Source organism: Plasmodium chabaudi (assembly GCF_900002335.3).
Source record: "Plasmodium chabaudi chabaudi strain AS genome assembly, chromosome: 14".
Taxonomy (NCBI): Eukaryota; Apicomplexa; class Aconoidasida; order Haemosporida; family Plasmodiidae; genus Plasmodium; species Plasmodium chabaudi.
In genome coordinates, this window is record NC_030114.2 from 2,348,457 (window position 1) to 2,371,098 (window position 22,642).

General features: G+C 23.9%; 4 protein-coding genes across 4 annotated transcripts; 1 reads left to right on the top strand and 3 right to left on the bottom strand.

The window, feature by feature from the left end:
• Nucleotides 1-1,274: 1,274 nt before the first annotated feature.
• PCHAS_1465000 (THO complex subunit 2, putative) lies at nucleotides 1,275-8,192 on the bottom strand (the record flags this gene model as incomplete). Its single annotated transcript, XM_016799858.1, has 4 exons — nucleotides 1,275-1,405; nucleotides 1,560-1,676; nucleotides 1,790-1,869; nucleotides 2,005-8,192. The coding sequence occupies 4 exons, from the start codon at nucleotides 8,190-8,192 to the stop codon at nucleotides 1,275-1,277; spliced, it is 6,516 nt and encodes a 2,171-aa protein (XP_016655096.1).
• Nucleotides 8,193-9,511: 1,319 nt separating this feature from the next.
• PCHAS_1465100 (ribosomal RNA small subunit methyltransferase A2, putative) lies at nucleotides 9,512-10,909 on the bottom strand (the record flags this gene model as incomplete). The annotated part of the gene is made up of 1 exon (XM_016799859.1): nucleotides 9,512-10,909. The coding sequence occupies one exon, from the start codon at nucleotides 10,907-10,909 to the stop codon at nucleotides 9,512-9,514; it is 1,398 nt and encodes a 465-aa protein (XP_016655097.1).
• An 863-nt stretch (nucleotides 10,910-11,772) lies between these two features.
• Nucleotides 11,773-12,288, top strand: PCHAS_1465200 (rRNA-processing protein FCF2, putative; the record flags this gene model as incomplete). Its single annotated transcript, XM_737208.1, has 1 exon — nucleotides 11,773-12,288. The coding sequence occupies one exon, from the start codon at nucleotides 11,773-11,775 to the stop codon at nucleotides 12,286-12,288; it is 516 nt and encodes a 171-aa protein (XP_742301.1).
• Nucleotides 12,289-12,732: 444 nt separating this feature from the next.
• On the bottom strand, nucleotides 12,733-20,538 carry PCHAS_1465300 (osmiophilic body protein G377, putative; the record flags this gene model as incomplete). The annotated part of the gene is made up of 1 exon (XM_016799860.1): nucleotides 12,733-20,538. The coding sequence occupies one exon, from the start codon at nucleotides 20,536-20,538 to the stop codon at nucleotides 12,733-12,735; it is 7,806 nt and encodes a 2,601-aa protein (XP_016655098.1).
• Between the last annotated feature and the right edge of the window lie 2,104 nt (nucleotides 20,539-22,642).

Here is a 22,642-nt window from a genome sequence, read left to right on the forward strand (position 1 = left end):
ATGGCTTAGTAGCAAAATACAACTCTCCAAAAAAAAAAAAAAAAAAAAATTATTATTCAACAAAATAGTTAACAATATAAAGCATATTTAATAGCCTTAATCTGTGATGAAATAATTATCGAACTTTTTATGTTAATTTAATTTTTTTTTAAAATTAATTAGAATATTTTTGGAATTAAAAAAAAACAAAATGTTGTACAATAAGAGGTGTAGATAAGGGACAGATCAACAAAAAGTTAAAATTATTATGAAATGAGAAAGGAGAGTAATTATAATAGTTCAAAAGCCCAATAGGTATATAATGCATATAGATATATTATATGGATATGTGTGTGTCAATCTTAATAAAGCAAAAAATATTAATCAAATAAAAACTTTTGTTATTATTATTTTAAATTTAACTATCATCCTGTTTTTTTTCATATTGAATATGGTACCTATGATTGGTAATACCATATAAAGGAAATTGTGAAAAAAAAATTTTTATTAAAAATTATATTGTATGGCTTCCCATTATATTCATTCTCTATCTACATTTTCTTTATTTGAAAAGGTCTGGATTTTTTCTGGCTTCATTTAGGTATCGTTGTGTGTAATATGAGTAGGGAATTTATTTAAGGTGCTGACTAGCCAAACAAAAAAAAAAATAAAAAAAAAAAAAAGCGAAAATATTTGGCAACACATATACTATTAATAAATTGTCTAAACATTAAAACAAGTAATTACCAATTTAATAATGATAATGCAATCATATAGATCGTACTTGGTATCGTAGTACTTTGTCTGGGCATTATTTATAAATCAGTTTTTTATTTGTATATGGTGCTAGCTATTCCCTACAGATATATGAATATATAGAAATATGTTGCGTAACGAATGTGATATTGCATTTTAATAGGATATATTTATGGGCATGCATACATTACTAAACCTTTTTAATTTGGAAAAACTGGAAATAAAATAAAAGGTAAACAAATATATGATAAAAAAATATTAACTAGAATATATGTCGATATTATGGGAATATATAAGGACAATCTTTTATATGATGCAGAATTTATTTTGATTAGCTTGTTGTGTCTTTTCGAAATTTGTTATATTAATATAACGAGCATTTATATGTTTATTTAAAAAAAAAGAAGAATTTTAAAATTTTTTAGTTTTTTAGTTTGTTTTTGTTATGCCATGAAAAAAATATAAAAACTTAGTATTGATTTCGACACGATACATATATATATATGTAAAACATAAAACAAAAAAAAATTAATTAAACATTAAAAATAACGATATCTTCTTTTTAACATATATTTATTTGGGTCTTGTGGTGGAGGAATTTTGTTGAAATTTTCTTTCATAAATGGTTTTGGAGGCAAATTGGGAGCATTTGGCATTACAGGATGGATGTCTATAAGGTTAAAAGTAAAATATAACATGATAAGAATGTAAAAGCGAATGGATATGTAGAGGGCATAGTAAATATACTATTGGTATTCTAGTGCTACTATTATTATTTTTCTTTTTTTTAACTTTTAAGAAATATGAAGTTAATTTATTCTTACTTGGATTGTAAATATTCTTTGCCACGGGCATAAAATGTGGATTCGGATTTGTATGGGGAGGACGAGATGTGTTAAATGGTGTCATAGTTGCATTTGAATCCGATTTTTGTGGTGTCTCTGTATAGTAAGAAAATAAACATAGATAAAGAATAGTAGTATGAATGTGGATACTTATTAAATAGGGACAAGAATAAGTTTGAATATTTGCATAAAAAGTTGTGAGTTATTACCATTTGGCTTTGGTGGTTTGGCCTTGGCTTCTTGTGGTTTTGTTTCATGTTCTTCTTTTTTTTCCATGCCAGGTTGTTTTCTATGATAGGAAAGGAGAAAAGTTTGAAAAGTTTGAAAAGTTTGAAAAATTTGAAAAATGAATAGGCATGTCAAGTTAAACAAACAAAATTGAGAATGTATAGGAATATATTTTTCATCAATTTTAAGGGCATACTTGTTTTTTTCCATTATTTGTTTTAGACTGGTAATTGAAATTAATATATCTTTCCATCCTTGAGCTTTTGAAATATCTTGTAAGTTTTGTAGATGAGTTATTATAGAATCTTTAATTTGTGGTGAATATGGAAATGAATTAACTAATCTAAATAAAAATACAACTATCGATTTATAATTAATCCAAGTTTTTTCATCATTGCTATTATTCTCAAAAAGTAATGCAATAATGTAATTTTCCCATTTATGAACTTTTTGAAGAATTGAAGAATGATCAATAGTATCCTTTGATTCAAATTTTAAAGTATTACTAAAACATGGATTATTATTTGATATGGTATTAAAATATTTGACATCATCACATAATATATATAAATATGAGAAAAGGTCGTTAAAAAATATTCCAACATTTAATGATTCTTTTTCTGTACATGTATTTATAAGAGGGATTAACATTTTTGTTAAGACTTGAACTAATGTACATAAATTAAAAAGAGGTGTAGAAAATTCGATTAATACTTGTATAAACTTCGAGCAAAATAAAGAATCTTTTTCACTATTCAATATTCTTGGAGCAATTAAACATTTAACAAAAGAAGTAAACGTATTAAAATCAATTTCTTCTGGATCTACCCAATGCTCTATTATATGTGATAATTTTTTTTTAATTTTTTTCGTATGAATTATATGATTTTCATATTCATTTTTTACTTTTGATTTTCTAGAATTTAGTTTTTCGATTTTTTTATGTATCCAATTTAGATCTTCATTCTTTTTATTATCAATAAAATATTTTTCTAAATTATTTATAAGCATATCAAAATTGTCTACTATTTTTTGATATTGTTTATGTGGGACATAAATATCTGATATATGTAATCTCCAATAAATTAAATAAAATTTTATATTGATTCCGTTTAAGTTTTCTATACTTATATATTTCTCAACGATTGGCATCATAACATTTGTCCATGGATCGGCTTCTTGCTCTGTTTCTGACTCGTATTCGTGTTCGCTTTCTACATCTAGTTCGTTCTGGTTGTCGTTATGGCTATCGTTTGGATCGAAGAATGGGAACGAAAATCGGGCTATTTGAAATGCTTGAGAAATATCAAAAAATTGGAATATAGTGATAATATTTGGAATAAGTGAAATGTAAAGGCTAGGAGTTGAGTTGGCTTGTAAAAAATCAATGTATTGTAGGAGGATAGCATGTGTTTGATCGACTATTGATGAAAGATTCTTTAGATTGTATGTATTACTATCATATAAATATTCATGTTTTAATTTTGATAAAATAAAAAATATTAAATAGATAATATTAGGATTTAATAATACTTTCGATGCATATGAAATACATTCCGATTTTAATTTATCATTTTCAATTTGATTTTTTTCTATATATTCATATTCTGTATTATTAATATTCATATCTAAATCATTTTCAATAATCATAACTTCTTTTTTAAGATGTATAAAGCCACCTTGTGCATCTAATTGATCTTCATTTAATGCATGTACTTCTACATAGGCACTAGTTCCACCATATATTTCGATAAGTTTTTGAATATACTCTAAATCGAATATATACCCACTCATTAGATCGGGATATTTTTTATTTTGTGCCTTTAATATGATTATTTTATTTTCTTCATCCGTTTTTATATCATCATTAGGGTTATCCATTTTCGTATTTGATGGAAGACGTCTTAAGAATAATTCATCTGATGTATGCATTTCTGAAAAGATTCTTTTTAATGTTGATATAAGTAGTGGATAAAATTCAACAGATGGATGTTTTGACATAAATATTGCACTAACTAATGATAGATTTATTAATTTTTTTGGTCGAAAAACATTATCAACAAAAAATTCTGAACTGTTCATATTATTTTGTTTATTTAAATTAAAAGTATTAACATTTAATAATTGTTGTTTTTCAATAATTTTATATAAAAAAATATCACTTGAAAATAAGTGAATATGTTTAATCGATTCAGTTAGAGTTATAATCATATTATTATCAAATAATTCACATTGTTGTAAAATAACTTCAGCACCAACAAATGGATTTCTATTAATTATAAAATTAAATTCAGATAACATATTTTTAACTTTTGTATTTTGTCTATCTTTTAATATATCTGCTGTAGCTCTTTTTATTATTTTTCTTATTTTTGTTTTAATTAATTCAAAATTGAATAAGGAGAAAAAGTAAATCGAATTTGTTGCGAGAGTTTCAAAATGTGGGCCCTCACTGTTATCATGCTCTAGTAAAATGTCATCTATTTTGTTTTCATTGTTTTCGTTATTTTCACAATTTTCGCTAGATAATTCATCTGGTATAACAATTTGATTTTTATATTTAATGATATCCTTCTTTTGTTTTTCAATTAGATTATAGAAATTGAAATATATTTTATATCGTGTTGAAACAGGTATTAATTTTAATATATCCCACAATTGGATATTAATTAGGTTTTCATTTATTTCATCACAATTATTATTTAATGATAAAAAGAAAAAGTTTAAATAGGAATAAAAACTTGGATGTAATCTATCTATTTGCTCAGCTTGACTTTCATTATTATTATCTTTTTTTATCATTACTTCTACATATTTTAATAAAATTTTTAATATACTTTGTTGTAGATCATTATATATGTAGGTAAAATATCCTAAGTATTTTAAGAGGGGCAAAAATATATCGAAAAATTGATCCATAGTTTGGATCTCTCTTAAATATTCTTGTTTATTTGTTATTACTTCTTTTGGTTTTAAATCGGAGTTAGAAAATATGGGGAGGGTGACCTGCTTTGTTTCACTATCATTTGATTTGTCATGAGTTTCTGTTGATAGGAGGAAGAACTTTTGTAATGGAAAATGAGTGTTCTTTAAATTTTTTTTTTTTTTTTCATGTACCGAAATGGATATACGATTATTGTCTATAGTTATGTTGTTATTTATGCTATTTTGTTCTTCATTTTGTGTAGCGAATAATTTATAATTAGATGTATATAATTTGATTAGCTGTTTAACTTTTTTTTTTTTAATTTTTATTGTCTTTTCATTTTTAAATAAGTTTTGAAGATGCTTTTTATTTTGTCTGATGGTCTTAATAGAATTGTATCCGACAAGATCAGACGAATTTATGTTTAATTTGCAAAAGAAACAAGAATTATTTTTTATTGTTTTTTTTGGTTTGGTACTAGTTAAATTATTTTTCAAAGGAATTAAAAGATAATTAAGAAGGTGAGCCAAAGATCGAGTAACAAAATAATTCATAAATGGATTTGAATTCAAACTAGTCATATGATTAAGTAGAGTTGTAACAAAGGTCCAAGCATTTAAATCTATTAATGTTGATAAAAATAGAAATTTTTGATTTACCATAAAAAATAAACGACTTAAAACAAGAAAATAATGATCTTCTTCTAAGAATAAATAATTATGTGCATTATTATATGATAAATATTTTGAATTTATAGATTCTTCCCTTATTTTAATTTCTCTTTCTATATACATTTTTATAAAATTTTCACCACTAGTTTGTGCATTATTAGTTAAGGAATCATATAAATAATAATTGATTGCATCTTTATTTTTGCATTCTAAAACATTTTGATATTTTTTTTTTAAATCTGGATTGTTCATATTCAAAGCGTAATTAACTACAATATCATGTATAGAAAGAGGGTCTTCAACCTTTTCTAATAATTTATTTAAACTTTTAGAATTGCTGCAAAAGTTTTCGATATTGGAATTATTCGTTTTAGACAGATCTGAATTGTTATTTTTTTGTGAACTATTTGATGTTTTATTTTCTAAGTTCGTTGATTTTGATTTATCTGAATTTTTATTTTTTTTGTCAACCGAACCTGATTTAAGGGTTTCAAAAATATCGTACATTTTATTAATATCATATGGGATATAATAATAAAAAAGTGAAATAACTTTATCTGAAAATATATTATCATAATCGTCATAAAATTTTCTGTACAGTTCATAAAAAATGTGTTTTAATAAATCATCATTAGGTAATAAATTATTGTAAAACATATTAAAATTTAGTAGATCATTTAAAATTAGAATAGAACACATTTTAAAATAATTGTAACTAAAAAATTTATTAGTATTTAATAAAAATTCTGGATAATAATATTTATTTTCATTTTCTTCAACTGCATTTTTATTATATATAACTTTTAATTTATCTAATTGCTCTATATTATTTTCTTGAATATAATTATTTTTTATTTTCAATTCAAGCAATATTACATCTGTTATACTTTCTTTTGAATATAAATAAAATAATGGAAGAAGTTGTTTTTCGCTATTTACATTTTTTTCATAATAAAATAACAGTATTGATATTATTCTACGAGGACACAAATTATGTAATCCTGCGATTTTAAAAATGGCTTTCTTCAATTTTATTATATCATTACAGTAGTAGCAATTTAGATGTCTTTTCCACTTTCTTTTTAATGATGAGCAGTTAGCTTTTTTTTGGTTTTGTTTAAATTGACTGTTTTGGCTAGCAGACTCATGGGAGTGTTCTTTGCCACGTCCCGACTTATCACGTTTTATCTTGCTTAGTTTTTTTTCTGATTTTTTAGAATCATTATTTAACGGTGATAAGATTGACGAATCTGAGATGTTGCCCAAATCAGAGGAAGCTAAAAATTCGTCAGACAAATCTGTTTGAAAAGTTACGTCTTGATCATCTTTGTTATGTGGTTGATCATTTTTTTTTTTTTTTGTTTTCCTTTTTAACATATATTTTAAATAAAATTTTGAAGTAAGTCTAGTATTTTTTTTTGATCTATCAAGATTGAAATTTAGATTATTTGCAAAAAATTGTTCTAGTATAAAAATGATTTTAGAGTAGCCATTGATATTTTCTCGAATTAGATTATAAATAGATATACTGTACATATTTTTTGTTTTTAATTTAGTAACAAGTTTATTTAACTCCTTTGGGAATATATTTATTTTATCAAAATTTTTACATTCTATATAAGTAGTTGTGTCTTTATATGATATTATTTTATTTTGTTCTAGCATGACAATACATTGATATATAATATCTTTATAATTTGCGTATAGATCATTTTGTTTTTCACGTAAATGGTGTGCAATTTCAAATATGTAATGAAAACTATTTAGTAAAACAACTTTAAACGGTAGAATTAAATAAGTGTTATCTACATTGGTATTACATTTTTCACCTTGTTCATCTTGTACTTCATTAGTATCTGGATTTATTTTAAAAAAGGGAAGATTAAGTTTCATGGAGTGCTCATGATGTAAAGTTGCTAGATCGTTTGAAATATAATTAATTCCTGATTCGATTGTTATTACACCTTTTACTATGCATAAGAAAAAATCAAAGTAAAATAATGAGAACTGTTCTATGAAACTGCTGAAATAAAAATTAATAATATTTTTAAAATGTGTTTGTAAATTACAACAGAAGCCTTGTTTTTGAATTTTAATTTGATTTCTTTTGTAGCATTCTAAATATGCACATTTATAAACATTTTGATAACTTTTACTTTTAATTTCGTTTGTCATATTTGTGAAAATATCTTTTAAAATGCAATCCTTTTTTATAGGTATATTAAAAAATAAATCTTTTGAATCCAAAAATTTTATATCTTCATCAACTTTTATAAATGCATTTAAAATATTCATTCTCTCATATTCAGTTTGATTATTTTCACTCGTATCAGGTATATCTTTTATTTTTTCAGGATTTACATTTTGTTTTTTTAATGGGTTTTGAGTTTGTTCGTCTTTGTTATTTTCTGCTACGTTGGTTTCTTCATTATGGTTATCATTTCGTTTTCTTTTTTTATCTGAGGTTTCATTTTTCGTATCCCCTTGTGTTTGTTTTTCAGAATCTATATTATTTTTATTTTTCGTTTCATCTTCTATTTCATTTTGTTGATATGTTGAACTTGTTTTATCACACGGGCAAAAATGACCATCTTGATATTTAGAACAGAAACAAGGTTTTTCACAACTTTTATATAAAGATATTTTATCCTTTACTTGATTTAAAATAAATATTAATTTACTTTCATATTTTTGTTTAATGATATTTAGATTTGTTTCAATATCTTTCTCTTCGAACTCATCGAAAAGTCGTACTCTATAGTTGTGGAGTACATCAGCAATATCCATTTATTGTGAATAACGGATGGATAGGAAAATTTTGAAGGGAAGAGAAAATTGTATTTTATATACAAAATTGTAAAAACGAAAAACAAAAAAAAATTATATTTAAAATGAAATGCCATTAATCATTTTAAATTATCCAGTGTAGGTATATTATTCATTGCATATATTTTATATGTAAAATATTTTCAGAAATATTATTAAATTATCGAATAATATAAAATTTTGCAAAAAAAAAAAAATATTATTTAAATAAAAAAGTTTTAATGATATGTATGCTTTGTACTTATACAGTATACTCTTTTATGTTTTATACTTCATCAAATTATTAAGTGAAAAAAATTATGCGTATATATACATAATAATATACGGTATCAAAACGATAGCAATAATTATATGCATTATTAACACAATAGTTGGTAACCAAAAAAAATATATTACCCATCATATGTATGCATTATATTTTATAAAAAAAATATTTTTATATATTATAATTTTTTATAGATTATTGTAAAGTTGTATTTTATTTATGTGCGTGTATAAATATAGGTATGATGAAAATTGAAAATAAATATATACAATTCATTTGAGAAAAAATACAATAAATTAGAGGGAAATTTTCCTGATAACGTTATATTTTTTTATAAGTAGTATACATATTTATTCAATCCTAAGTAGGTTAAATTTTTCAACGATTAAACATGCGAATTGTATGTTCATGGATGTATCACACATTATGCATGTATATATGTATATTATAATTATGTTAGTGCCTTTGAATTTACAACAAACTATTGATAATTATAAACAGAATGTGTGTTACTATATGCTATGTAAAATATATTTTTTATCGTTCCATAGTTTCTATTGTTCTACTATACTTTACAATACAGATTATTTCTTTGCATAATTTAAACATAAATAATTTTTTTATTTAAATTTGTAATGAACAATATGCATATATTTTTATGTCACATATGATAGTATATGTAAAAAATGGCTTTCATTAATTTGGGCATATTTAGTATAACAATTTTCGAATCGTTTAATTGTTCAATTTGATATATATAGAAAGATAAGGATTGTTAAATATATTTTTCTCATTTGTTATACTTAAAAAAAGGAAGTTATGAAAGGGGTATGCCTTCTGTGGAAGTAGACATGGTGTATATGGTTAAAGGGGAACGGAAAATGGTGACAAGCATGCAAAATAGTGACAAAAAGGAATGACAAAAAAATTAAAAAACTATATTAAGTACATGCACATAGTATGGTATGGACAACGTGTGCAATGAATAAACAGGTTGGGTTGTCTACTAATTTTACTATTCCCCGTGCTTTGCTTTTCTCCACACCTTTGTCTGAATGGTTGGATCAAAGGGGTAATCGTGCAAGGGGAATAAAATATTAGTAAGTTCGACAAACTGTTCAGGATATAATTGTTGTGGACGTAAGTCAGCAAATTCTGGTGGGACATTTTGAATCTTGTACATATCTAATAGTCCTTTTAGACTTGATTTTAATTTTTTCCTTCTTTGTTGAAAAGCATATTTTAATACTTGTTTTAAAAATAATAAATTACAATTAATATTGTGTTCCTTAAAAATAATTTTCATAACTGCTGCTTCAACTTTTGGGACAGGATAAAATGCAGTACTTGGAATTTTAAATAATAAATATGGATGAGTATACAAACTAAATAATATACTTAGAATAGAATAATCTTTATCATTTGGTTTTGCTATAATTCTTTTTCCGACTTCATATTGTATAGTTACAACAGCTTGTTCTATATATTTATAAAAATCTAATAAACAAAATAATATTTGGGATGTTATATAAAAAGGTAAATTACCAATAACTGATAATTTTGTATTTTTATTTATTGATAATTCTTTATAATTTATTTGTAAAACATCATCATGTATAAAATCAAATCCGGGCATAGTTCGACTTATAATTGCCAAAGCACGACTATCTATTTCAATAGCTGTCATATTTTTATATTTTTTAAATAAATATTTACTTAACTGTCCTAATCCACATCCTAATTCAATTATTCCTTTCCCATCATTTTTAAGACTTTCCATATTTTTAGAATTACAATTATTTTCATTTATTTTTAGTTTATCGTTTTCGTTTGTTTCATTTTCAATTTTGTCTTTTTTTGATTTCAATAAAATTTTTTTTTTTTTTTCTTTCATAAGAACAAATTGGCTAGCATCCAACTCAATTGCCTGCACCATTTTTTTTATAATATTTTCATCTCTTAAATAATTTTGTCCTAAACTTCTTTTTGGTTTAAATTCTCGAGATGGTAATGATGTTTTAAGGTTTTGTTCATCGTCTTCATCTTTTTGTTTCGTTGGAAAAACTTGTATTCCTTCAAAATCTCTACTAAGAAATTTATTATTTAGTATATCATTTTTACCTGACTGTTCAGAATTTTCATATATAAATTCTGACTTTTCGCTTGATGTGTTTAATAATAAAAATGTATTTTTTTTTATAAAATATATATTTGTTTTATTATTATTTATGTTAATTTTATTGGATATAGGTGTGCTTATTTTTTTGTCAATTTTTTTAGCATATGTTCCTATGTAATAAAAATTGTGATGTCTTTCATATCGCTTTTCATGTTTCACCGATTTTACAAAATATATTTTTGTTGTTACAAAACAGGCAAGGGCAAATATTAATTCCGCCAGAATTTTATTCATGCATATTTATGTTACATTGAAAGGGATAGGTACATATGTTGAACTATCAAAAGGGTTATATAGTATGTATATATTTTTTTAGTAAAAAGTTAATGTAATAACTTTACACTTTGTTTGCTTACATATGTATATATTCGCATTGGTGAAGAGGGGCCAAAACTTGTTACAGTCCAAAATTTTTCGAAAAAAAAAATTTATTTCTTTTACAGTTTTATCCACATTCTAAAAATATCAATTTAGAGAAAATAATGAATTGACATTATTATATTTGCCATATTAATATGCAATTATTCTATTATTTTACTGTTTTTTTTTTTTTTTTTTTGTATACCGCTGTTTATTTAGTATACTAATTTTATTGGGGCGCTATTTTGGGATATTGCTTATATTTTTTTGAATATATATGTATTTATATTTTTTAATTTTAATTCGTCGGTTTTTTATTCTTCTATTTTTTTTTTAATTTTTTTAACTATTTTATTTGTTTTATTTTTTTATTTATTATATTATTTATAGGATTTATTTGCATTATTTTATTATATGAATTTTTAATTTTTTCATTGTAAAAAAATGCGTCATAGGAAGCGCAGATAGTTGAGATGGTCAGTATTAGTCTATTCTCATTTCATATTTCCTACTCTTTGATGCTTCAACTTTTGTAGTTTAGCTAAGCAATAGAAAGTTCAGGCAGAGAAAAATAGCAAATACAACGAGCATAATAAATAATCCCACAATTGCATCCACTGATCAGTGCTCGGATTTGAGCAGTTCGCTTTATATTTGTTATAATAGTGGAGAAGGCAATTTAAAAAAAGGAAAAAAAAAAAACAAAAATAATATTATAGGAATAAATTACCAGCCGAATGGGAAGTATAAAGAAGAGTTTTAACATTTTAGAAACGGTTAGCGCAGAGCCTATATCCGTTCTTGATTATGTAAATGATACGATAAGGAATAAGAGGGAAGAAAAAGAGACAAAAAAAAACTCATTAAGCGAATGGGGATATATGAAAAAACCTGAGAAAACGGATGAACTAAAATTACAATGGAAATTAATTCAACATGAAAATTTATTTACAAAAAATGAATATAATAAAATAAAAAAAGATGAAAAGATGCCTGATTTTTTTCAAGTGGCTACATTAATAAATGGGGATGACAAAATAAAAGTTGGAGCTGGAAAAGAATCTCAATCATTACATACATCAAATAGGAGACCGAAAAAATGTTTATCTGCTTTACAATTATTTGAAAAAAATACCGAAATGAAACAATGGTGTATTAAAAAATATACCAAGTTACAGACAGAAAAAAATATCGGAGGAAAATCTTTTGTTCGAAAACAGAGAAGGGAATTAATGAAACTCAAAAGGACGTAAATTCAGAAATTATAGTAAACCATATCAAAATTTTGATAAAATAATTTAAATTACATCAGAAAAAATGAAATAAAAAATAGAAAAGGATTGTTCCTTTCCATTTGTTTATCAACTTATGACTATTTAGCTTTATATTTTATTTTATTGTATTTTATTTTTTTTTTTTGTTGTTCATAATGAACTTAATTCATATATTCATCTTAAGTGCCCACGCAATGTTAAGTTATTCATATTTTGGGACTTTGTGTTCCAATGTTTTTGTAAAACAACAATCAAAAATGTAATAAATCAATGAATCAAAAAAAATTGAATATATTAATGAATGCAGTTAAAAAAAGTAAAAACTGCGTAAGTTATGGTTGTTTGGGTTCAAAGCAAAATAGATAGAGCTCTCATGAAATGGTGGTAATGCATATACTTGGGTAAGGATAATAAATTAAGGTTCTAAACGGAGTATATCTCTAGGCCAAGTGCTTTAAAGGTATCAACGAATATACTGATGATATCATCTGTTTGTGTATATGGAATATATTGTGAACTATAAATAGAATTGATAATATTAACATGTTTATCAACAAAAATATATAATTCGGTTAGGGTTGGTAAATAAGCTTTAAAGCTGTCCATATTTTGAATAAATTGATATAAATGTTTAAATGATATATTATTATTTAATAAAAATTCAGAAATATAATTATTTAAATAATATTTAATATTTTTAACTTTTTGTTTTCCGTCTAATCCCATAAAAACAGAACGTTTATCATTTTTTTCTTCGTCGCTTAGATCTTTTTTTATAATAACTTTTTCATCCGCATCTTCATCATATTCATCATGATCATCTTCTGTTGCAAATTCTTCTGGATTTACAATTAATTCTTCAGGCTTTAGATCATCAGGTATTTCAAAATCGGGTAGATTATCACTTGCATTGTGCATAAAATGGATTATAGAACCGACTGTATATAGGTAGGTACTAGTGTGTTGGTCTTTACTTACCTTTCCTTTATTATTTTTTTTATAGAGAGAGTATAGACTATTTATTATGGTATCAATATTTATTTGAATATGTTGATGTGTCATTTTAGTTAAATAGGAAGGTGGCATTGTTGAAAGAACTTTTTTGATAACAAATTTTGTAATTTCAAGAAAAAAATATTTAACTTTAAATATTTGTATACTTAATTTTTCTTTATCAGTGTTATCCTTATTTGATAAGAGTTTATTAATGAAATAATAAAATATATCATCATTGTCTGATATATATTTATTATATATATAATTATTTTTATTTACTTCTATTGTTTCTATAAATGGTGTTTGCATTATATTGAGAACCTTCTGTTCGATCCGGGTATCATTTTGGGTATAATTACCAAAGCGCATACAACTGTCATTTTTATTATAGTAATATATATCTATTAAACATTTAGATAGTTGATCTAAGAATTTAATATAAAGATTATATTTATATCCTAATTGCATAGTCATATAATCTGCATCTACATTTTGAACTAGTACATTTGGGAATAAGATAAAATCTATTAATTTTTTTATAGGTGTATATACTAAACCTTGAACTGAATAAGACATATTTATATTTTTAAAACGTCTATATATATATTCATATATATCTTTTTCGATTTCTGTATTTCCTGATTTTTCTAATTTATCTTTAAATACATGCAATTTAGGCATTAAGACTTTTAATTTTTTCATAATATCTGTGAATCTATTATTTACTTGTTTAATTGTTAAATGTTCTTTAAACAGTTCTTCAGTTAATAATCCAAATGATTTTTCATCAATGATATCTTCAAGGTTTATTTCATTTTTATATATAATATTATTATTTGAATTGTCATATTCTGCTCTTTTAATAAATAATAAATTGGGTGCTTTAGTATACTCTGGTTTTTTTTGTATAAACTCATCAAAATTATCATAGTACAAATTTGGATTACTAGAAAGTTTATAATTAATTTTGAATAATGTTTCTAATGTAACATATTCATCGGAATGATATACTCCTGGTTCTTTTTTCATATGATGGTTTACAAAAGTTAATGCATCTGATATAATAGTAGTAGCAACATTTGGGAAATCTGTTTGGAAAAAGTTGATTGCAGATCTTTTATCTTGATCAGGTAAAGTCATCAAAAATTCGTTATATATTTTTAATGCATCTAATTTGAATACTTTATCATTTTTAATCATACTAGTAGGAACAAATGGTTCTAGATGTTCTTTATCATTTTTACAGTAAAGTGTATATATCATTTTGTTAATAACTGTGTGGAATAGATTCATTAGATTAATATCAATACCATTTACTACATCTTCAATTTTGGGTTCTAAATAGGAAACTACTATAAAAGATAATCTAGCCATTAATGAGTAAACAAGTTTTCCTATCATGTGTTTAGTATCATTATCAAACAGTTCCGATGTAAAGAATTTTTCTACTACACTAATTACATTAGAATATGTAAATAAGTCTTTATTTTTTGGATGAAAGAATAATCTAAATAAAACCATTATTGGTTGTATATTATGCGTTTTTGTTGTTTTCATATAATTTTGAAATTTCTCATTTAATTTATTTTTATCTATATATGGTATCATATTTACAAAGTTAAAATGGGGATGATCCTTTAGACATTTGAAGCTTACACTATTTATATGATTATTATGTAATTTTCGTACTTCTGAATTAATTGAAAATAAGAAAGTAGATAACAACTTCTTAAGATCTTTAGTATCATCAACTTTATCAAAGAGAAATGCTTCTGTTTCTTTTTTATTGTATTCTTCATATGCAAAGAAATCACCTTGAATATTATGGGTACTTAATATGGTTGGAATAAAATATTTTAAAAAGGCATCAAGACCATTTTTGATTGAACTTAATAGCTGGGTATTAAATTCTGGATTTTTTTTTTTAAATGCTTCATACATTTTACCATTTCCATCTAAGCTATTATTTAAACTTTGTAAAAATTCAAATAATTTTGGATTATATTTTAATGGTGTATGACTTTTTTTTGGCTTTAAAAATTTGAGTATAAAATCTTTTACATAATTAGACAAAACGAATCCCTTTTTATGATCCATCTTTAATAAATTTAAATAAGAGATAATAGTTGATTTGTTATCATTTCTTTTTACATTTGTCATTAAAACTTTAATATTAAATGCATCTAATGTAGAGATAATAAAAAAAGCTAGCTGATCAGGATTAATAAAATATAAATTTGATTTGTTTATTATTTTTTCACATAATAATATAATTTCTTTTACTCTTAAAATATTTGGTTTTGTTTTTAAATATTTAATAATTTCTAATAAGGCATTATAAGTTATACCATGTTTCTTTAAAAGGTCATTTATTGTATTTTCAACCAGATTAGGAATCTTATTATCTGTTCCTTGAAGAATATTTGGATAATGTGAAAAGAAATTGTGTAAACTTCCTTCAATTAAATTTATATTATTATTTGTAGCATCTATATCTTTTATTATATTTAATTTTGCTAATTCTTCTTTAGTAAATATGTATGGATTGATGTCATGGTTTTCAATAATTGTATACATCTTGGCTTTAACAAAAGTTTTAAACTCGCTCAACTGGTTATTACGTAATAGGTTATATTTTAATGATTTTCCTAATATGTATACATCTTTTAATGGCTTTAAAGGGAATGGATATATAGATTCTTCCTTTATTACATTTAAATATTTATCTTTATCATATACATCTTCTACTACATTATCTACATATTGTAACATTGAGAATGGCATGATATGTCTTCCATATTTATCGACTTGTACTACTTGCCCATCTACTATGGCTGTCCTTATTTTTTCCTCTTTAAAACTTAGATAATATATTTTATCTGATACTTCATGAAAGAATTTAAGTGATGCCCTATATCGTAATATTCTATCTGATGCATGATTATAATATTTATTATATTTTGTCATGTTTTCATGAACTATATTTATATTATATGCCATATCTACTAATTGGGTGTAATGACTTACTAAGTTTTTATATAGTGTTGCATTTTGTGGATCATCATTTTTTATTTCTTTTAAAAAGTAATCTGGTTGAGTTATTACGTAACTAACATCTGGTATGTACACATCTGTTTTCAACTTGTTTAATACATCTTCCATATGAATCAAATTTCGTTCTAAATAGGAAATTAAAGTGGGTTGTGGTGAAAGAAGATTTGTTTTGCCTGCATTTTCAGATAACAGATTTGGTGTAACTCGTTTTTTTTTGGCTTCAACATACTTTTGGAAATTAGTGTAGAATGCGTATAAATGTTTGATATATGTATTTAATCCCTTCTTATAAACTTGATAATATTTCTCATTAATTATTTTTTTTCTATTGTGATTTTCTAAAAATTTAAATGAAAATATAGCATTTTTTGGAACCCGTCTTATATAGCCTTTAATAATTTTAATAAATTTTTGATAAATTTGGTTATCTATTTCAAAGTTAATAATTAAATCTTCCATAAAATCTTCAAAAACGGTATTTGTTCGTAGATAAGGATCTAAAGGAAATTTTTGTAAATAATTGAGAGTATGTGGTGGATTACGTGCACTATCACTTGTTATAAAATTAACTTCATTTGATATAATTCCTCTTTTAATTTTTAATTTATCTATATTTGTTTGTATAACTTTCATTTGAGCTTCTAATTTTAGTAATTCTGCTTTTTGTGATACAAGGGGTTCCATATTTATTTCTTTTGTGTTTGCTTGATTTTGATATAATTTTTCTAATACATCTACTTGTATTTTTTTATCGTTATAATTCTCTGTTAATATTTCTAAATCTATTTTGAGCTCATTATGGTGATTTTCTATATCATATAATTCGTTAAATAAATCTAAGATAGTCTCTTGTATTACTTTATATACTCTTCTTAAATGTGTAAAATCGTCTACAATTTTTTCTTTTTTTATTAATTCCTTTTTATAACTTTTTTCAATCTCATATTTAAATAATCTAAATTGTTTTTCAATTTCATGTACGGTATTCATTTTTTTTACGACAGTGTCATGTTGACTGCAAAGCGAATTAAATTTGTCTTTAAACTCGTTAATTTTGTTTGTGTTATTTTTAATATTTTCTTTAGCACTAGTTATTCCTTTGGTTATAGTTTCTTTTTTTCCTGAAAAGTTTTTACTGTTAAAATTTGGAATATTTTTTAAATCTGCCTCTAAATTTGTAAGTGTAATATTTAGAGATTCATTTTCTTTGTATAGTTCAGTAACTGTTGTGTTTATTTCACTGATCTGTTTGAATAGATATACTTTATCAATTTGTAATTCGGTATAGGCTACTTTATATAACTTTGTACTAGCATCATTAATATGATCTATAGTATATAATTTAATTCTTTGCAATTCTTTATTAATAGCTCTTTGCTTTAGCTTGTGATCTTTGTTTAGAAGATTTCTATATGATCCGTCTAGATATTTTGATATCTTCCTTCTATCTTCTGCATATTTATTTTTATAAAAGTTTTTTCTTTCCGTATAAACGCTTGTAAATTTAGGAATATATTCTTTTTGATCATAACTAGGTGCAAGATCTTGTGCTAATTTTATTGCATTTTTTAATGTTATTCTAAATTCTCTCATCATTTTTAAATAATGTTTACTTAAGCTTTTTCTAAAATTCGCATAAAATTTTTTATCACATAATTTCATAAGTTCATCTCTATATTCCTTATATTGTGTTGCCATAATATCTTCTATACACATATAATATTTTCCATCTGGACTTTTTTTTGCTATTTCATTTAAATACGATATTATATCATTTTTATAACTACTTAGATTATCTGATTTAGTTATATTTTCTTTATTTGTGATTTTCTTCATTAATGTAGTGAAACTTTTATTAATGCTCCGCAACACCTCAAATTTTAATTCAGGATATATTGGTGCTGTAGTTTGTTTTAATCTGTAAACTGTTTGCTCAAATTGTTCTTCTGCTTTTGTTATAAAATCATATCCTGCTTTAACAATTCTAGTATAAGTTTCATTAGGGTCTCTTGTTAAACTGTTGAATGCTATTTCGTAGTAAGATTGATCATTACGTGAATCTCTAGTTGCTGGTGATTTGACAACATCTTTTCCTAAAGCTATAAGTCTTTGTCTATCGATTTCTTTTTCTTCTTCTAAACCTTCTTCATATTGTCTATCAATTTCTTGATCTTGTATTATTTCTTTTTGTGGTTCCTCTTTTTCTAAGTTTTGTGTTTCTAATTCATGTTTTGCATCTAGTTCATCTATTTCTTTTTGAATACGTTCTTCTTCCTCTTTTATTGCTTTGTTTTTTGCGAGTACAAATTTTTTTCGCTCATCTATTAATTCATTTTCAACAGTTATTTTTAATTCTTTAAAATATTTATTTTCTTGATCGGATGTGTCATTATATTCCTCTAACGTTTCATGGATATCAATATCGTCTTCATCAAAATCTTCAGAAAGAACTCTACTATTATGTCTGTTCGTATCTTTTAGGCTTATAAATATTGGCAATGATTCTTTTGTTCCTTTTACTGTGTTTGATTCAGGTGGTGCAATTTGTAAAAGCTTTATTAATTCATTTATAAATTGATCTAGAGTTTTTATTTGATGATTTCCTTTATTCTTTTCTATGATATCTTTAATATTTTTATTTTTACTTAAATAGTTTATTATATTTACATACGAATTATAAAATAATATTGCACCATATTTAAATGCTAATAAATCATAGGTGCTTTTAAATTTTGAATAGATTTGTTCGGCCCATGGTATTGTATCTAATATTTCCTCATGACTCATATTACTTTTACCCTTGTTTGTATTATTACCATGTCTATAAAAATGTTTGAAAAATTTATTGTATATTTTATCTACCGTTTCTAGTAGGTCATTATTTTCTAAAAACAAGACATTGCCATATTCGAATAAAGTTGGATAATTTGGCATTGGGAAGATATTTATTTTTTGTGCGAAATATATGAACACTGTTGAAATAATTCTAGGAGATATATCTATTTCAGAAATATTTACTAAATCAGCTGCATATTTAATAATATCATTTTCATTATAGTTTAATACTCTATTGGTTGAAAATATGTGTGCTATTAATTTTATATCTAAGACCATTAAGTTATGTTCATCTAAAAAACTTTTAATTGCATTTTCTACGAGTTTTATTGTTAATTTACTTTTTGATGTTGCCACATATTTTAGTAATCTTTCTATATTTTCAAAAGATCCACTCATATTATCATTGGAGTCATTAGTTAAATGGTAAAAGTCATTTAATAATGAATCTATAGAAAACTCATTTGGGCTATATGTATAATCACTAAAATTTAATCCGGAAAATAATATATATGTTTTTAAAGAATTATGAATATTAATATATACTTCTTTCATAAATAATTTAACATCATTAACTGGAATATTATTTATTGTATAATTTTTATTATATTCTCCTTCGTGAAATAAAATGTGTATAGCATTTAAAAAGGTATAGAAATCAGATATGTTGATATTATGTGATGGTGCCTTTTCATTTTGTTCATCGTATTCATATAAATTATCTTTATAAAATATTTCAAATCCAGTTTTAATATCCTTACAAATTTCTTTATTTTCTTTAATATCTACGATTTCTCCTATTGGAAAGTTAGTACATCCTTCCCCAGGAAATATATTCACAATTGCATTGGGTCCATTTTGATCTGTTGGAACTTGATTATTTTTTGGGATTTCAAACCCGGCACTTATTCCTGTTTGTCCATCTATGCCATCTATTTGTATGTTCGGTACATACATACCTGTCTCATTATCTACAACAAATGTGTTTGTATCAACTGTATCGTCATCATCTTCTTCAAGTTCTTCGTCAATTGGATTCTTTGGATTATTATGACCACATTCAGCTATATCTTCTGGGTCTATTGGGAAGATCGGTTTTGGTTTTATATCAATTACTGGATATATATCAACATTGTTATGTATATAATATATTCTATTTTTGTATTTATATGCTAAATATGGTGGAATTATTTGAATATTTTCTTCTAGCTGATCTGGTATGTATTGTGGTATTATTTTTATTTCTTTAAGATATTTTATTATATTATCAAAATTATGTGCTTTTTGGCCTTTTGTGAAACCAGAGCAAATACATAAAAGAAGAGTATACAACAGTATTCTCATTTTGCCAACATTCCTATTGGGATTGGCTTTGAAGTTCTAAACAATGTATGTTCGTTCATATATTGTTTTATTTGGAACATTCAAGAGTTCATGAATCAATTTAAAAAAATAAAATAAGTACCATGCTTAAATGTAGACGGCAAAATAAAAAAAATAGTAAGTACAAAATAGAGGCCTTACAATGTAATGAAAAAAAAAATTTATTGGTGATGAAAAAATTACTCTTTTTCCGTGCAGGCAACTACTACAGTTATGAGTTATGTAGACTTAGTAAATGCAGGAATGAGTATAAGTGTGTGGAAAAGTAATTATATAACTAATTAAATATGCAAATGTATTGATATGTATATATAACGCGTGTATTACTTATGCAACATGTCCGTATATTTTATCCACGTATTAAAGAAAAATACAAAAAAAACGATTAAAAAAGCATACTACACATTATTGCAAGTATAATTTTTCTACACCTATTGTTTGTTGTGTAACAAATTTCATTTCATTTTGCACATGCAATATTGTGTATAAGGGCAAATAGTAACTAGCTTAAATATGGATGTATTTTTTGTAATAATTTAATGGCATATCATATAACTAATTAAAAAATATCAACTTAATATGCTATTTATGTATGCCTAATTATGTCTTTATATAAAATGTTGTATCATATGCATTAATGCATATGTTTACTTATATATTCAGATTTATTCCATATGTAGTCTTTTTTTTCCATGTATTTTAATTATTTCAATTTTTTTTATTTTGTTATTTTAAGTTTATTAATAAGGGTATTCCAAAAAAATTGTATATATTCTACACACATGTGAAAAAAATAAAAAAAAATATATAATAAAAATTAAGAAATTTCCTGACATGGTAATGTAAAATAAAGAAAATGTTCAGACATATTTGGTTATATTGCACACATTTGAAAGATCATATAGAAAAAATTATGACCATTCAGAATATATTATTTGAACTTATTATAAAATATAGCTAGCTGAATAAAATTAATCTATATGACGGTGTATCATATTTCGGTATTATATAAATGATAATTTTTTTTTTTTATTACACATATACGTACACTTAAAATTTTTATTGAGCTCTTTATTGGTTCCTTTTTATATTTTAAAATTTAAAATAAAAAAAATAAAACTTTAGAAATAAATATGTAGTTGATATTAGTTAACCTAAAAAGTTGAGCAATTTCAAAATATAAATTTAGGAAAAAAAGTCAAGACAATACCTATCTATATAATTTCCAATTTTTTAGTAACAGTCATAAGAAGACGATCAAAGTTGTTTACTCATTTATAAAGAATGTATGTGTATGTATAGGGATCATAACTTTACATTTGTAAAAAAAAAAAAACTTATAGTAAGAAAATATTTCCATATTTTTAAGTTCCTCTTTAAAATGCTTTAGACGTGGGAATACGTGATTAATGAATAGAATAAAATATTCACACACGTTGATATTACAAATATAATTAATTCTAGAGCATGTTTTAAATTTTTTTAAAAAAATAATAATAAATAAGCATTTAAATAGGATTATGATATGCTTATATTTTTTATACAATTTTTTGTTTATATTATAAAAATTGTTTATGCTTACATTTTGGAGTTTTTTTACACAATTTAATATTTTAATCACAATAAAACGACATATAATAGGATAGTAAAAAATATAGGTGTATATGCATTATGTAGTTTAACGAATGCTTTATTTCTTTTACATTAAAATTTGAAATAACGTATGAAAGTGTTACTTATAATGTCTTTAAATATTAATGCATCATATTAGTGCCAGTTCATTTATTACGCTTTATGTGTTAGCATTTACCCATATTATTAAGTGAGCAATATAAAGGATTGGCTATTATTTGTTTATGAGTGGATACATATTTATTTAGATATATTTTCCGATTTATGATATAGCTATTACAACATAATAGTTAGTATGAAAATCGAATAATTGGCTGCATCGTTTTTAAAACTCTAGATATTTTGCCAAGAATAAAAGATAAACCAGGGTGCATATATATGTCGATTTGATTGGTTATTTTTTATTTAAAATGTTTTATTGTATCTTATTTAT